A 17452-nucleotide genomic window follows, 5' to 3' on the forward strand; every position below is an offset into this window, starting at 1 on the left:
AAAAAAAAAAAGAGGAGGCAGCAGTGGTAGTGGCTGAGAAATTCTGGAACCATTTTATATTCAAATAGTATGTACATACATACATATATATATATATACACACACACACACATACATATATGGGTATATACACACATACAAATATATGGTCAACCTATATTTCAGCAAGCTTGTAAGTCATATGAAATACAGAAATCTCAGACTTGATTAGGTCCCAGTACATTCATTTCTTACACTGATAAAACTACCCAAAAATACCATATGCCAAAGGTAAGTCACAGAATGTTCCAAGAGTAATAGACATAAAAAATTGTCATCTTGGCTCAGTAGTTAAGAGCACTGACTACTCTTCCAAAGGACCTGAGTTCAATTCCCAGCAACCACATGGTGGCTCACAACCATCTGTAATAGGATCTGATGCCCTCTTCTGGTGTGCCTGAAAACAGTGACAGCGTACTCATATAAATAGAATAAATCTTTAAAAAAAAAACCTGTCATTTAAATTAAACATTATGCTCACCTGACTACATAAAAGTATATCAAATCAAGTGACTTAAGATATGCATCTTATATCAAAGAACATTACTACTACCACTATACCAAAGAAGGCAGGCATAAAACCTTCCACCAAAGAGCAAGATTCCTTTAATTTCAAAACCCTAACTTGTATAATCTCATAAAAGGAAGTGTATATCAAAAGAAACTAGATTTTTCAGGGTGTCATGAGAATTTGCAGCCTGTTTCCAGCCTTGATACAGATAAACCAAGAATAACCATCAATAGTAAGTATCATAGGATTTAATTTTCACGGAAACTGAACCCTGTTTACTCTCTCCAGCATATACTTCTGAATGTATCTGCTTAGGTACTGGAAACGGCTCAGTGCTTTAGAATATATACTGCTCTTACAGAGAGGTTTAGTTTCCAGTTCCCACATGGTGGCTCACAAACATCCCTAACTCCAGTTCCAGGGGGCCTGACGCCCTCTTCTGAGCTCTGTAGGTATCAGGCATGAATGTGGTACATATTCATACATACAGATAAATATCCACATAAAATGAAAAATATTTTAAAAGCTTATCTAATGTCTAACACCAATGACAGGCTGCATTACTCTACATAAACAATATAAAGGAAATAATAAACACTATTTGACTATTATACAGCAATCTTCAAACACTAATATATTACCTCCATCTTACAAATGAAGAAACTGAGGCTCAAAAAAGCTACCCTATGCATATGTATGGAAAAGTTGCATTCAATATGGGTTTTCACAAAACCATAAAAATTTCTACCCTAGCAGGGCAGTGGTGGCACACACCTTTAATCCCAGCACTTGGGAGGCAGAGGCAGGTGGATTTCTGAGTTCTAGGCCAGCCTGGTCTACAGAGTGAGTTCCAGGACAGCTCAGGCTACACAGTGAAACCCTGTCTCTAAAAAAAACCAAAAACAAACAAAAAAATTCTACCCTCTAGCCTGGGCTCTGCTTGGAAGTCTACATAAAAGGAAAAATAAATAAAATACTGTTAATTTCACAATTTAAATATGGTTAATATTGTAGCATCTGAAATTGGCATTTTTAAGATTTTAACAGAACAAAGAAGGTACCACGACCAATCTTTCCTTCTCTGGAGTTGATTTATTGAACCATTCTGCTATTCTACTATTACATACACCACATAAAAAGTTTTAAAGTTTTTTTCTAAGAATGAACTTCCTATCAAGTCATAATGACAAAAACAAAACAACCAAAACAAAAAACAAAAAAACAAAAACTTGCCGGGCAGTGGTGGCGCACGCCTTTAATCCCAACACTTGGGAGGCAGAGGCAGGCGGATCTCTGAGTTCGAGGCCAGACTGGTCTACAGAGTGAGTTCCAGGACAGCCAGGGCTAAACAGAGAAACCCTGTCTCAAAAAATATAAAAAAAGAAAAAGAAAAAAGAAAAAAAACAAAAACTTAACCGAGGCCCACACCAGAAATCCCAGCACTTAAGAGGCTGAGGGTATGAGGATCAAAGCCAGCTTGGGCTACACAGGTAAGCCTTGACTAAAAGAAAAACACCCTCATTGTGGTGTTGTACAGTCAGTGTTTTCCTCAAGTAAAACAAGACATATTCAAAGTACAATCATTTCAAAAATCAAATTTGTGGTCCAGGTAAGAAATTCCAATGTTTCCAAAATGGTTTGAAATTAGCAAGCACTAATTTCAATTCAACATGGATAAAATTCACAGAAAATCTTCCAACATCACTTTATTCAAGTAACTCAGTTTACTTCCTTGCTTTGGCAGTGTTCACATAATGTTAATAATGTGTACAATAACAAAGGGAGAAATAATACTCATAAGTTTAATAAAATAAACCAAAATGGAGGACTAATAAATCAGGAAGCTAAATTCTCTGCCTTATAAAGAGAAAAGCAAAACCTTCAAGGTAATGGTCAATATTAGGTTAAAAATATTAAGCACTGTAGCCAAATGCTTCATACTGTCTTGAGTCTGGGTATCTTTAATTTACCTCTCCATCTGCCTCTCTGTAAGCCTTTAATTTCTTTGAGCCTCGGTTTTCTCAAATGCAAGACAAGAATAATGCTAAACCTATAGATTTGCCTTAGAAATTACTTTCTATTTAAAACGGTGGAAGCAATGAATTGCTGATACTGTTATTGCAGAAAGTCTACAGTGATGCTGGAACAAGTCAGATTTTGAAGGTCAGTTCAGGGTCTTCCAAGTTTCAGGGTATTTGTAATTCCAGATTTGCTCTGCCAGTTCAAAATTCAAATCTGAACCCATGAACATTTAAGTCTCTTCACCTGCTTATTCTTAATATCTAGCTCAAATATAAAGAACACTGAAAGTGTGGCCAAAGGCTGTGCTAGCATGTTTGATTAGCGACCTAGGTTCCAGATTCATAATGTGTATCCAAGGTAATCTCTGTGGTCCCATCTCTAGATTGATCTACCTCAATTAAAACAAACAAATAAACAAAAAACTTCCTAAATAATGTAAAAATAAAACCTCTCAGCATTGAACAAACCACTGCTCAGAAAAATTTACTATTCAGAAGTTTTCTTTTAAAGTATCGTGGAATCACTAAAGACTAGAAAATTGCAGTAGTATTATGAGATACCTGAAGTCTATGTCTCTACTCTGGAGATGGTTCTTCTAACTGGACCATTTATTCATCTAGGTTTTAATTACCTCCTCATCCAAATACTCTAATACTTACCTTGAGCCCAAAAGTAACAGGTGAACAGAAAGATTAGACTCTGGCAAGATAATTTAATGAATGGGTTGGTGGCACAAACCTATAATCCCAGTACTTAGGAGGCAGAGGCAGGCAGATCTCCAGAGTTCCAGATTAGCTTGGTCTGGTTCAGATCAGGCTGGGCAAGGTAAAAGACTGTTTCCAAACTAACTAAACAAACAAATCCTAAAATATTCAGCACCAACTGATAATGATGTTAACCTCTTCACTTACTCAAGACCATGAATCACAAGAATCACAGCATGCTTCTGTGATTTCACATATTTCGGGAAAAGACTACCTAAATCAAGGCCTTTAAAGAAATTTCGACTCCTCCTTAACATATATAAACTACATTGGATGTACAGCCAATTTGCCAGAAAGATTAAACCAATTGTTTGCTGAACATTAACAAAAGCTTTCTTCTTCCAAGTTGGTCATTTATGTCATCATCATCTTGTGGTTGTTGCTGTTGTTAGAAACACTTGTTATAAACCCAATTGTCTAGGCTGTTACTAAAGATGTGCAACAGTTGATACTAGATGATCCAAATTTTGATGATCCAAAGACCAGTTTTGTTGGATTCCTATTAAACACTTGGATGAAACAACTCAATGATATAAAGTTTGTATTTTGAAATTTTTGATCCAGTAAGTGAAAATCATTTTCTTCTAGATTACCAACAAATATTTCACTGATCTCAGTTCTTCAATACAGAGCTCAAGACATCCAGTGATACATCTTACTCCAATGACACATGCCAAAGAATAAAAAAGCAAAATTTTCTGGAGAAAGGATTTCCATATTAACATCAAGGAGGAGTTACTGGTTACCTCAGTGGCACCTACAGGATACTTACGAATTTGTGTGGAGATATTCAAAGGTTAGTTGAGCTCGGTTGAGACTGCTGTAGTTGGTGAAGGCCATGACTTCGATCGATGAGTCTTCAGTCTTTGCCCGCTAACAGCAAAGTACATATAGTGAAATAAGATTTCCCCAGGATTCTGTCCAGTAAAGGGTAAATGTGTGCTTCTTAGTGACACGTGAAACAAAATTTCCCTAGTATCTATCCAAAATACAGGCAGATATTTGAAACTGTGAGCGATTTAAGTATTTCAATGACTCTGATGTAATACTTTGGAAAGAACTGTATTCTAAACCTACAGTCCTTAAGTGCTCTGGGGAGGAGTGGGGGGTCAAACTTCCTTCACACAATTCCGACGCGAGTCCAAAGTGAATGGTTCCGAATGGTCTTCAAACTTGTCGGTATAAAAGCTTCGCTTGCACGTTCTTCCGGTCTTTTTCTGTTCTCCTACTAAATCAGGAAATTGACCTACTTCTGACGGTTCACCTGCGTCATTTACCACCGGAGACTTTTTTGTCACCACCGAAGACACCAGGCTCCTCAAAAAAAAGTGCTCTACCGGACAGGTGCAGTGGCATGGAGGCTATTTCTGGCTTCACCGATTCCCAACAGAAAGGTCTTTGGTGCTGACTGACAGATCTCTTTTCCCAAACCCCGCCCCAACACAGCTTGCTATTATGCCACAATCACCAGAGGTAGTGGGTGAAAATTACTCACAGTGGCCTACAGAAACACCTCACAATACACCCTCCGGAATCACCTCAGGTGCGCCCTTCCCCCACGCCCTTCAGAAGATGGCCTCGGGCCCTCGGGCCTTCCCAGGCCTGAGTCCTGTGGCCAACCTCCTCGCTCCTGACGGAGAGGGGGTTAGTCCCAGTTGCTGGGAGAACAGAGGACAGTGGCGAGTGCACCCAAAGATCCGATCGGGCGTTGCCTGCAGCTCGCAGATGCCTTTGTCCCTCCCCGCGGAATTGGAACTCAACCACCGCAGCGCGCTCTTGGAACCATGTGCTGTCGCTGCCTGCTGCGCCGCCGCCGCCCGCCGCCCGCCGCTGCCGCCCGCGCCGCGACACGCCGCGCCTGAACAGACGATGACAGGACGAGCGTCACGAGATTCAGCGTGGAGGACGGCTCTGCGGCCGCCGCTGCCGCCGCCGCCGCCACCACAGCCGCCTCAGCCACCGCTTTGTCTCCGTAAGCGCACGCAGCACGAATCACCTCGCTCACTCCCGACGGCCCGGTCGCCGAGGCCTCCACCGCACCTCTGGCCAATCACGGAGCTCGAAGTCTTCCCGCCCCCGCCCTGAGACTCCACCTTCTGATTGGCGGGCCACGTCGGCCCACGTGACCGGATCTTGCTCGACCGGTCCGCCCCCATCACGTGAGGGCGCGCGCCTCTCTTCCTGCTTTCTTGACCCTCTCCGCCATTTAAAGGAACAGTACCGGGGGCGGGCCGAGCGACGCAGCCGGGACGGTAGCTGCAGCGCAGAGCGGAGGAGCCATCTTGTCTTGTCGCCGGGGAGTCAGGCCCCTAACTCGAAGAAGCCCTGGCGCGCCCTCCCCCCCTCCCCGGTCTGGTAGGGCGAAGGAGCGGGCGTGCGGTCGATCGAGCGATCGGTTGGCGGCTCTTTCTCCTGCTCTGGCATCCAGCTCTTGGGGCGCAGGCCCGGCCGCCGCGGCGCGCGCCCGGTGGCCGTTGGCGCTCGCGCCGCGTCTTTCTTCTCGTGCGCAGAACTCGGGCGGCCGCCTATGCTTTTGCGATCCGGCGAGGGGTCGTCCGGGTGGTTGGCGGCGGCGGGCAACTGCTCCGCCCCGCTCCCGGGGAGGCGGCGGGGGAGGCCGGGGTGGCCGGGGCCGGCCTGGAGGCCTGGCGCCACCCTTCGGGGCCTGCTAGGACCCAGTTGGAGGGTCAGGAGGGAGCTGGAGGATGGTTGGTGGTGGGTTTTCTCCTTTGCCTTTTCCTCCTTATGCCACCTTAGTGGGGAGCGAGAGCTCTGGCGGCAGCTCCGGGGTGGGGATTCGAGCTCCGGAGTCGGAAGATCTGGGTTTGCTTCCGGGCCTAGCCACTCGCTGGCCGAGTGACCTTAGGCAAGTCACTCTGTAATTTGTCTGCGCCTCAGTTTCCTCCTCTGCCTATCAGTGTGTGTATGGAATTGGAAGGTCTCTCCAAAAGTGTCGGTTTACATAAAGATGATTATTGCTTTTATTTGTCTTTGAGTTGCAAGGAGACATAGCAGCTGCTCATTCCCTGATATTAAAATCGGGAACCCTTTTTTTTTGGAGTTGGAGATAGGAAGGGTCCCTGAACTTCTGTACAGAAACACGTGGCAAAGTGTTTTCTAGGGGGAATGAGTAGATCCTTCAGTAGCAAGTTTTCAAAGGGGGCTGTGACCCAGAAGAGTTTAGGACATTTTTTGCCACCGGGAGGAAACTGAGGCCTACATGTCATTTGGGACCCATCACAACCAATATGAAGCCCCTATTTGAGTCCCTGGTATATGTGAGTTGCTTCTTAATGCATAATGGCTGTTTCGGGTAACATCATTTCACTGCTTGGCTTTTATTCTAAGCCCTTTCCTCTCACCGTAGGGTGCCTGAAGGGTGGCTGATGCATATGGTACAATGGCACCCAATAAAGCAGCTACAAGTAGGAGTGAATGTGTTCTCTAGTAACAAGAAGTGTAATCTTTGGCCCAGCGATTGTTTTCTGCTGCTCTTACTGGTGCCTGACTACTTTTCTTTCATTAACTATTTTTTACAACCATGATTGACATCCATTATTTGCTCCTATTTTGTATCCCTGGTTTGCGTGGTTGATAGTGAACAGGCTTATTTTTAAATGGTGCTGCCAAAACCAGTTAATAGTGCACATGGATTTTTAGCAAGCAGGCTCCTTGGAACAGACTGAACCAGGCGTTGGATTCCTGAAGATGTTTGGGATTGTTTTTTTGTGTTTTGTTTTGTTTTGTTTTTTAAATTGAAGGTTAAAAGTTTTCGAAAAAGCTTTGTTGGACTCTGGCTGAAACACAAAATCAGTATATTTGGAATCATTTTGAAGCTTAACTTTTTCCTAGCCAACCTTGTATTCTAATTGCTTGCAAATGTGAGACTGAATGGCCAAAATGCCGTTTGTTTGTTTATTGTCAGCTGCTTTTATCAAATTCCAGGCCATTATCCAGCAAACACTATTAAAATGTTTGAACAGTTGGGTTTCAAACATTTTCGTTTTGTGGAGTGGTGCTTATCAAGTGGTACAACTCTCTAAGCAAGTGAACACAAACATATTTAAGTGTATTTTGTATGATTAGATGTTACCAATTCTGATATTTTATTCAAATGTCTAAAAAAATAAGTTGACTATTCCCTTTACCAAAGGGCCAGAGACAAATGGTTTCCTTTCAAGAGAAATGACTGTTTTGAAGAAAAACTGTGTTGGTCTTAGCTCTTTTGTAATTAAATCTGGATGTACCTCAAAAGACTCTTTAAGACTGTGGTGTTAAAAGGCTTTCCTCTGGAAGAGAAAAAAAATCAACTGGAACTTAAAAGCTTGAAATTCCATGACAAAACACAGATGACCAGGATTGGAGGTTCATGAAGTATTTGCAGTAGTTGGAGTGGAAACACTTTTCAGTGTAGCTGCCACCATGGACTCCAGGCTCCCAGGTTTTCAAGAACTGGACCTGTGACCCAGAAGAACTTGTCAAGATATGACAGGAGGTGGACGTTTAGTATTCAGTTTTGGAACTGTTGATCTTGCCGTGAGTAAAGAGAGGCAAGGACTCATCAAGCACTGCCACCAGCACTGTTACGGGGAACTTGAAGACCCAAGTTTCTGTCCAGACCCTCAGTGCAGACTGACAACACTCCATCCAAAGTGAACTACGGTACTTGCCATTTTCCAAAATGCCTTTCCATTTCTGCACTTCTGCTGTTCATACTCTTTACCCTGGAAATGCACTTCTGTGGTTCTTCACCCGGCAGATCTCTGCCATTTCATAAAACTAAGATGCTCTCTAACCCTGTAACTCTTAATATTAAAAAGAACATCTTTACTCTCTTGATATTAAAAAGAACATCTTTAGGATAACTTTAGTCTCCTGTATGCAAAGTCTGGTTCATTGCATGCATTTGTTCTTTTTCCATATAGCAAACACTGAAAGTAAGAGTCTTGGTTTTATGTATCTTTACCCAAACATACCACCATTTCTAGTGAAGCCTTTTTAAAAGCAGGGACCCTTACTCCTCAGTGTGTATATAATTGCTACATTATAATTAACATTACTCTAGATAAAATGATTAAATTTCATGTTTTATTTCTAAATTAAAAAAAAAAAACAAACAAAACTAGGGAGCCAAATGACCTAAAAAGAAACTGAGAGTGAAATTGTTATAGACAAGAATGGGGACCAACCAAGACCTTATGCTGTCATGCTCAAAATAAAACTTGTTAATTGAAAGGTTAGGGCAGTGTTTAAAGGATGAGAGCATAAGACAGCATTAAGATGGCACCAGGAAAGTTAAGGGTAAAGTTAGATTGTTACCTAGAAATCATTTTTGTGTGTGTGTGCACCAATTATGAAAACTTTGCCTCCCTACCAATTAATGTCCAACCTGATAGTTGTAGGGATAGAAACCATTAAGATTAAATATTTATACCATGCCTGAGCATACATTATTGCCCCAGTGTAGGACTTTTAAGGCATTTTCTATTTGTCGCATCTTTTTGCATTTGTTCATCCATCTTTTACTTTTTTGCTGACCCTGTTTTATAGCAATTTTTCTATCGCCATCTAACCAGGCTTGTGAATACCCATCAGACAGTAGATATGCTGACAGCAGAGCCTCAACCCAGTGTTAGATCCTCTGTATATAATTCCATGTGTTTGTTACCTTACCTGTTTTTTCCCTGCCCCTTCTAGTCCCGTGCCTCCTGATTGCTGAATGTTCACCTGGACCCTCCAATGACCTTCCTTCTGCTACTCGATCAGCCTACAGACCTGGTATTTGGATTTTGTCCATGGTGATTCCTACCACCTTACTACTGAAGAAGACACCATTCCAGTGGACCACTGTGACCCAAAAAGCATTCAGCCATCATGATGTGGCCTTTACCTCCACTCGTGTCCTACTCTGCCCAGATTCAGCACAGCCCTTTATATGGCAGTCAAGAAGAGTCTTCAAGCCAAATAACTGAAGCTATTTTATCACAACAAAGGCCAAGTTTATTCCATAAATGTACAGTTCATTTCTGCAGTTTATTCTTCAGAGACACATAGTAAACTTGGACCAGGGGGTTTTGTTTATATTGTCAACACTGTCTGAAGAAAGGCATCATCTCTGAGAACAGCATTGGACCCTACTCCACAATCTCAAATGATTGAAGTTTTATGAACTGCCTAGGATCCTGTCAAGGCCACTGGACTCTTATTTTTCCTACTTCAAATCTGTAGCTGTCTACTGAATAAGAAAGCAGATATTCTGACCCATTGGGATCAAAACCAAGGCATATTGAATTCCTCATAGTATCATCTTCGGGTTACTCAGGAACCAAAACTTTTCACACCAATTTAAGAAATTCTACTGAGGAATCCCTTTACCTAACCATCTCACAAGGCTTCAACCAGATTCCTGAAAAGGCCTCTTGATATATCTATATATCAAGATAGAACCTACATGGTAATCTCCTCTGTTTATATAGCACTTTACAGGTTCAAAGCACTTTCATACACATTAATGCCAATTACCAATATAGTCATACCAGAGAACAGAAGTTTTAAGTACTTCAGCAATTCCTAGGTGACGCAGTGGTAGAAGTTAGTCCTTCTGACTCCCAGTCCAGTATTACCCTTGGCATTATCTTAGCCTTCATTTTATCCACAGTATTAAAATGATTAGAGACTGAAAAATGCATCAACTTAATGATTTATATAGTGCCCTTATAAGAGCACAATGGTTAAGGTGCAATTGTGATAACTACAGCTAGACCAGAATCCCTTGATGACATCCCTAACGTGTAGGAATAAGCAGTCTCCATGGTGGTTGATGACCAGAATCTCTTGATGACATCCCTAACGTGTAGGAATAAGCAGTCTCCATGGTGGTTGATGACCAGAATCCCTTGATGACATCCTAACGTGTAGGAATAAGCAGTATCCATGGTAGTTGATGATGGGCTTTTTAAAAATTAGGGAAGAATACACAATATGAAAAGTTTTTAGATTTTCTTGTTCATTTTCATGGTTTCCCCAAGAACTAACTACAGATCTGCACCTGTTTCTGTTAATTGCTTTAAGTTTTGTTAATGTTCCTGAACACAGAAAGTTTACTTATAGTTGTCTGCCCCCAAATTATTAGAGTGAGCCATTTGCTTTTATATATGTACATAATTTGTCATTTTTGTTATCCAGTACGTGATAAAATATGTAGTATGTGTTTCCACACAAAAAGTGTAGTGAAGTGTATTAAGGTCTCAAGATAAGTAGTAGAGCTTCATTTAGCCCAATGTGTTATATACAACATTCAGACACATGGATTGATGCAGGGTTTTTTTTCCCTACATTCTTTATAACAGAATGGGAAACTCAGCTGTGTAACCAGTGATTCTTAATTATTAGCAGATTGGCCTGGAGACCCCATAATAAATTGATTGTCTTTGAAACACCCTTTCTCATAATTTGTTGTTAACTGATTGAATTAGTGTGTTACATCTGAGAATTACACATTTTGATTATTACCTTTTCGCCAAGGGAACCTCTAAAATATTTGTGGGATAATAGGAAGAAAGGGGGTAGGGAGGGAATGACTTTTGTCTTAGTTGAATTAGCAATAACTTCTCACTAGAATCCTGTAACTTTTAAGGCAATTGCTTCTCAGGTACGTAAGGAGAAAAAAGATTTTTTTATAGAATTAGTGTTATGGCCCACTGAGATCTTTACTTAAGTTGAAATCATCCAACCATGGACTTCAAGTAATATTTGCAAAGAAATGGATACATTTCCCAATGCTATTACAACTTAAAACCAACATGGTAGCCATTTTTAATATTTTTATCATTTTTAGGGAATCTCATGCAGTGTATTTTGATCATATTCCCCTAGCTTCCTCAAAACTATTCCCTACCCTCTTTCAATTTCATGGGTTTTTTTAATCCCCCAGTTTGTGCTGCTCAGATACTTAATGAGATATCCACAGGAGCATGGTTGACCCTTTTAGTCAATTTTAAACCCAACTTTAATCAAAATTTATAATAAAACTTGAGTTCTCTTAATCTGTAACATGGTCCACATTAGAGAAAGAATAGAAAACTTTGTTTTGTCTCTGCTTTGTCTTAGCATTGAGCTTGCTTACCCACATTCTGGTTTCCATGACCTATTTTTTGTATTTCAGCATTTTGTGAACAACTTATCACTGATTTTCCAAAGGCTTTTGCTCATGAAGTTCTTTGAAGGAAAGCTGTGTGGAAGTCCAGAGTAAAGTGAAGCTGCTCTGGATGAAGTAGTGAAGTAGGAGTTGAGGTCTGCAACCTACCACAACCATCTTCCTTTACCACCATGGTGATGCCTAAAGGGACTTCCTTATGTAAAATTCTTCAGAAAATCCTGCTTGAAACCACTGCCCTAGACAACATGTTTGACTTGAATGGCATTCTCTTCTTTTATGTACTTCAACTCAAAACCGTTCATATTAAGTTGATGTTCAACATGTTTGGAGATGCTTTATCCAGAGAATGATAATACAGCATTGTGTAATGAAGTCTTAATAGCATTCCATCCAAGGTGGACTTCCTGGAATTTGATATAGCCAGAGACCAATTCATATGTATCCTACACTGAAGAACCCCATTAACTTTCAGAAACCTACAACTAGTGGTACTGGAAGTACATGACTTGGAAGTCTATGTAAATTGCCCGAGAGCTGGTATTGAAGCTGATGCCTCCTTGAGGCCATCTTAGACCAAGTTGTTCATTTGACCTGACCTCTCATTAACTATGGTATTCCATGTACAAAGGATGACCATTAACTATGAAGCAGAATTGAAATACAATTTTTTCCTAAAGGGACTTCCAACCTGGTTATCATTGTCTCAAGTTTCAAGTCATGTTGATGCAACTAGTAGTTATTAACCTGCTCCATGGTTTTTTATTTAATAAATACTCTTTCCAGAGCTTAAAAAAAAAAACAAAACTAAATTTCTTCAACACGTCTATACTTGTCTATTCAAAATTAACTACTCAACCACCACTGCATGGAACAGATGATCCGGAAGACACACACACTCTTTGAGCACCCTTTATCATACGTGTGACTTAAAATGTGGCTGGAAAGTTTCCCTCTACCCAGTGAAATATTTAATGATTAGTCTTCATGCCTGATACCATCGACTGTATGTGTGTGATAGGCAAAGTTTGACATTGGCATTTGACTCTATAATAGCTTGCTAGTCACTTCAAGTAGCTTATTGTCAACCTGTTTGCTGGAAAAATAGACTAACTTGGAAAAAAAATCTATAAATGGCAGCTAAGGATTTTTTCAGTATTCCTGAGTTTCTGTCCTTGGAATATTTCAATGGAATTTTCACCTGTCCCTTAACAGAGTGGCTGACTTTATTCCTTACTATGAAGTATTCTTAAGACATTAAGATTACTTTTGATAAAGGATAAAATTCCTGACTATCCAAATCATCATAGTGAACAAGACTTAAATTTGTGACCTGAAAAATCTCATTTCTCTACTTCGTAATCAATTTAAGGGCCAAATGCTATCAGCTACTCTGAGTGCACTGGGTAAACATTGGAACTGCCTTCTTTATATCCTTGTTTCTTATCCTCTAAACTAATCATGGTTACATGATTCTCACCACAAATCAGACTCAGATCTGGTTATTCTAGACTGCTCACAGTTAACAAATCAAACTCTGGATGACTTCTGCTTGTATATGCAACTATTTGTAAAGAAGTTACAAATTCACGTTTCTATTACCTCTACATTGCTCTTTCTTTTGTGTTTGTATTAAAAAAAAACTAAGCTACACTGCCAGCTATTCCCTCCTGCCATACTCAGTTAAAACGAAAAGTCAGGAATCTAATCAGTGATTGGATAAGTAGAAAAAAAACAAAACTTAAGGCAAAAGCCTTAATCTAGGGCCTTTTCTACTATCTTCAATGTCGTGGATTTCATCTAAATCAACAGTGCCATGCAACCAGTCTGAGGTCTTGACTTGCTTTTAAGATGATTCTTAGAAGTGGGCTGTATTACAGAAGGTGAAGACTTGATTACCAAAGAAAGTAGAGCCAACTATGACAAACCTGGCTCTACGATCCTATTGCTCCCAGATGTAGCATAGACTCATAACTAGAACTTTAAGTCTGCATTGAGGATATAGCCTTCTAAGCTGACAGTTCTTGCACAGATGAGCAAGAAAACGAAAGCTGCTATACCCAGCTGGCCCTTTAAGATCCAAAAATAATGTCTGGACTAAACCCTGTGGAGTACCCAGGACAAAAATTAATTTACAGAGCTTCATTATTAATCTGCCTGTTCTAGATTATAGCTTAATTATTGGTATGGCTGGCCCTGCTGAGGTTGTTCGTCTGTTTACCTGTCTTCAGCTCTTAACCTGCCTATTTTGACATGCTACTGCAATCAGACTAACTGGCTTTGAGAAGACTACAGTCAGTTTCGGCCTCTCCTGTGCCCAATTCCACCAAGGAATTTTGAATAAAAGGAACCTGTATCTCACCCCACCAGAACAGGAAGGACCATGCTGCATATTCCTTGACCAGCAACTTTAAGTAGAGAAGTAGAGAACAACCCTGCTTATTTTCAACGCCTGAAATACCTATTTGATCTAATAGGAGTATAGAAGGTTGGCAAGCAGAATACATTGCTTATTTCTTTGGTAACTCAGAAATGAATATGATTGGCCCAGAAATTTAAGTTCACCTTGACAAGAAACAGCAACACCAGAAGTTTACTGCTGAACTTAGTTTGCCACTAACTCAAATAGCCTCACAGACCTGCTTGCCAGCAGGAGGCTAGTTTTCCTGCTTCATATCACCATTGTAGTGGGGCTCTGATAATATGGACTTGAATGGGGACCTTATGGTGAATCCTAGACTATGATGCTAATGGAAATTATTGTCTATTCAAGTGAATTGTAGGTTTCCTGAGGACAGAACAGACATCACTCCTGGTGATTTTTAGAATTTGATTACCAAGGAAGAAATACCAGCTGCTAAAAGTCAACTTTATGGGCAAAGATTAAGCTCTCTATATCTGGTTTTATCCTGGATGCTAGTTTTTTATTGCCCAGCAACCATTTCCATCTCACTCTTAACTTCCTGATATTTTTGGAAACATCTCTTCCAATTTTCAGTCCTTGTGGTTTAGACAGTCTTGTGCTGGACATTTTGTTGCAACCTCATCAATCACAGCAAAGTCCATCTTGATTCTAGTAATTAGTTCAGGAATGGATGCATGATTCAAGTTTGTCCAATGATAATCAACCCTAGGTGTTTTCTCAGTTGTGGAGAAGTTCTCTTAGATGCTTTAGCTTTGTAGGAGAAAACTCAAACCAACAGGGCCTACTATGTTGAATGAGCCAGGCAGAAAATGAAGCCAAAAGAGGAAGAGACTTGAGTTCTGATGACCACATTTATGCCCCTGTATCCAACTGTGCCTGAAGCTAATAGTACATCACCTGGACTTTTCAGTTATGTGAACCAATAAATTCCCTTTTTTGTTTAAGTTACTTTGAGTTGGGTTTCTATTACTTGAAATTGAGTCCTAATAGCGGTGTTTAGACAGCAATGAAATTTGGCATGTTTAAGTTATTAAGGTAGAGGTCAAGGCCACACTGAAATTATTTCCTAAAGGCACAACAGAAACATAAAACTTACTGGTATAAAAATTGAAGCAAAAATTGGTAAATACAATATGATTCACCAATAAAAGAAAACCTACATAGTTAACATAAATAAGGTACATTTATTGTGGCCAGACATACAAAAATATCCACAATGGGTTAAGCGAAACAATTGATAGAATGTATGGTGTGAACTCATTTAAAGGTGTGTGCTTGTCTTTGTAAGTGTTTAGAAAGGGCTTGAGCATTAGATTACATGACATTCAAATTCTGTATAATTATCTTAGACTACATTACTTTTAAACTTTATTTAAAAAATAATTTTAAAAATAAATGCCCACTGTTTGACATTGGCAAGTTACTTAACCCAGAGCTTATCAAATGATTAAAAAATACTCCCTGTATAGTGAATCTAATACATATGTTCTTACATTATGTGAGCTGGCAGACTGCTACACATTAGGAAGCTTAAAATTTAGGAATTGTTCCTCAGTTTGTAAAGCAACCTTTAAAACATCTTGAATCAAGATTACCAATACTTGATAGCTTTATCTTGCATTAAAATTTACCACAGATTTTAAAGTGATGGCTAAACTAAATCCTGATTGCATTGTCTACATTAGGCAAAAAGGAAGAAATGAATCACTTTTTAAAATATGTGTCACAGAAATAAGGTTATCAAGGCCTTTTAGATTGCTAAATCATTTTGGGTTTTTTCGGGACAGGGTTTCTCTGTGTAGTCCTGGCTATCCTGGAACTCACTCTAGACCAGGCTGACCTCAGACTCAGAAATCTGCCTGCCTCTGCCTCCCAAGTGCTGGGATTAAAGGCGTGTGTCACCACTGCCCGGCAGTTTGTTAAGTCTGTTACACATTTACCTTGAATTTTCAGTTTAGACAAAGTTCCCTATCTTAAAGCACTTAGGATTGCATTTACATCTTGGATACTGGTCCACTGAAGAGTCTCATCTCCACTTACACATTGGTTTAATGGACGTCTATTGCTTTAGCCTGTCCCAAGTCATTTCTGTCACTAACAGAGCTCCACTCTACCTTTGGACAGCTACCCCTTTACTTCCCGTAGGATGTGACTTTAGTGGAGCAGATCATGGCGGTACACTGACCCCATACTCCTGGCCAAGGTTCAGGCAGTCTAAGCATGTCCAACCAAATTGCTGTCACACCAGGACTATAGATTTTGTTTTTGATATTTTGAGACAGGGTTTCTCTGTGTAACCCTGGCTTTCCTGAAACTTTCCAGGCTGGTCTCACAGATCTAGCTACTCCTGGGTTTCAAGTGCTGGATTAAAGGCATACCACCACCAATGTTTGGCTAGGACTTCTGATTTTAAAGAAAAATTCCAGAAGCAAAAGTGACAGGAATTGACTTGTTCTGATGAAAATGTCCCAAAGAAATGATACAGGCAATGATGCAAAATCCCCTGGAGAGCCCATTTTAGAGAACTGTTACTCAGATTTTTTTTTAATTGTAGACTACCATACTGCCTATTGTAAGAAAAAAACAAGTTTCTAAGATTGGCAAGATGGCTCAGCAGATAAATGTACTTGCTGCCAAACCTGACAACCTTGGTTGGGTATCCAGTATCCACATACTAGGAGAGAACCAACTTCATCAAATTAACCTCTGACCTTCACATTTGTGCCAAAGATACATACATATAAATGTAATTTTTATGTGAGTTTCTATTGGTGGTAGAACCAGAGAAACTTTAGACCGTCATGAAAGCAATTGATTATTGCCCTGAAAGTGAATTAAAGGTATAATAACCCTTGTAGAAGTACTGATAGGGAAAGCTTTTTTTTTTTTTTTTTAATTCTGTATTTTCCTTCAGAGTAATAGTGTATAAAAAGAGCAAATGTGAATGGGGGGATCTGAAACCAAACCATTAGTTTAGGAAACAGATAGTTGCTTGTTCATTGGATAACTGAAGAGAGCAGCTTCAGTCCAGACATGGTTTTAGGCAAAAAAATAAAACTGGTCCTTTGCGCAAACTATAAAATGAAGATGAGTTCCCAAATTCCTAAAAGACTGAGCTAAATTTATTGTATTACTAAAATCTTCTAAAAGTAACATGATTAGCCAAAAGAAAACCAGTAGGCATTCATAAAGCAGAGTCCCTAGAAGACATAAAGAGAATCATCTTATCTATATAAAACAAATCTCTAAAAGATTTGTTAGACTAAGACACATCTCCAACATAAGTAAAAGACTCATGATTACTGTCCCCATACACAGGATTCCTATAGATTAACTACACTATGAGTTGTGTGTCATGTAACAAAAGGCAGATATCCTGAGAAATGGTTTGTTAGACAGTTTTGTTATGTGAACTTAAGGGTAGACAACACAAACACCCAGTGCTACCAGGCTGAATCTATCAAGGGACTACTGTAGTCTGGGTAGCTCATCAGAACATGCACATTCATGGAATTGTTGGTCATTTAGTGTTGTTG

The 17452-nt window shown here is 40.0% G+C and overlaps 1 protein-coding gene and 1 long non-coding RNA gene across 3 annotated transcripts in view; one reads left to right on the top strand and one right to left on the bottom strand.

Moving 5' to 3' along the window:
* The window catches only part of Morc2 (MORC family CW-type zinc finger 2), a 42650-nt gene extending 37501 nt beyond the window's left edge, over nucleotides 1–5149 (bottom strand). Inside the window, exon 1 of one of the 2 annotated variants that reach the window (XM_031340431.1) lies at nucleotides 4109–4883. In XM_031340431.1, the coding sequence (XP_031196291.1) occupies nucleotides 4109–4176 (68 nt within the window). In that variant the 5' untranslated portion in view covers nucleotides 4177–4883. Of the gene's footprint in view, nucleotides 1–4108 lie in introns of both variants that reach the window. The other variant, XM_031340432.1, reaches the window with a different exon arrangement.
* A 184-nt stretch (nucleotides 5150–5333) lies between these two features.
* Nucleotides 5334–14864, top strand: LOC116069639. The gene is made up of 3 exons (XR_004110077.1): nucleotides 5334–7998; nucleotides 9034–9790; nucleotides 11501–14864. It is a non-coding gene; the product is annotated as an uncharacterized LOC116069639 (long non-coding RNA).
* Nucleotides 14865–17452: the final 2588 nt, after the last annotated feature.

Source organism: Mastomys coucha, unplaced genomic scaffold (assembly GCF_008632895.1).
Source record: "Mastomys coucha isolate ucsf_1 unplaced genomic scaffold, UCSF_Mcou_1 pScaffold22, whole genome shotgun sequence".
Classification (NCBI taxonomy): Eukaryota; Metazoa; Chordata; class Mammalia; order Rodentia; family Muridae; genus Mastomys; species Mastomys coucha.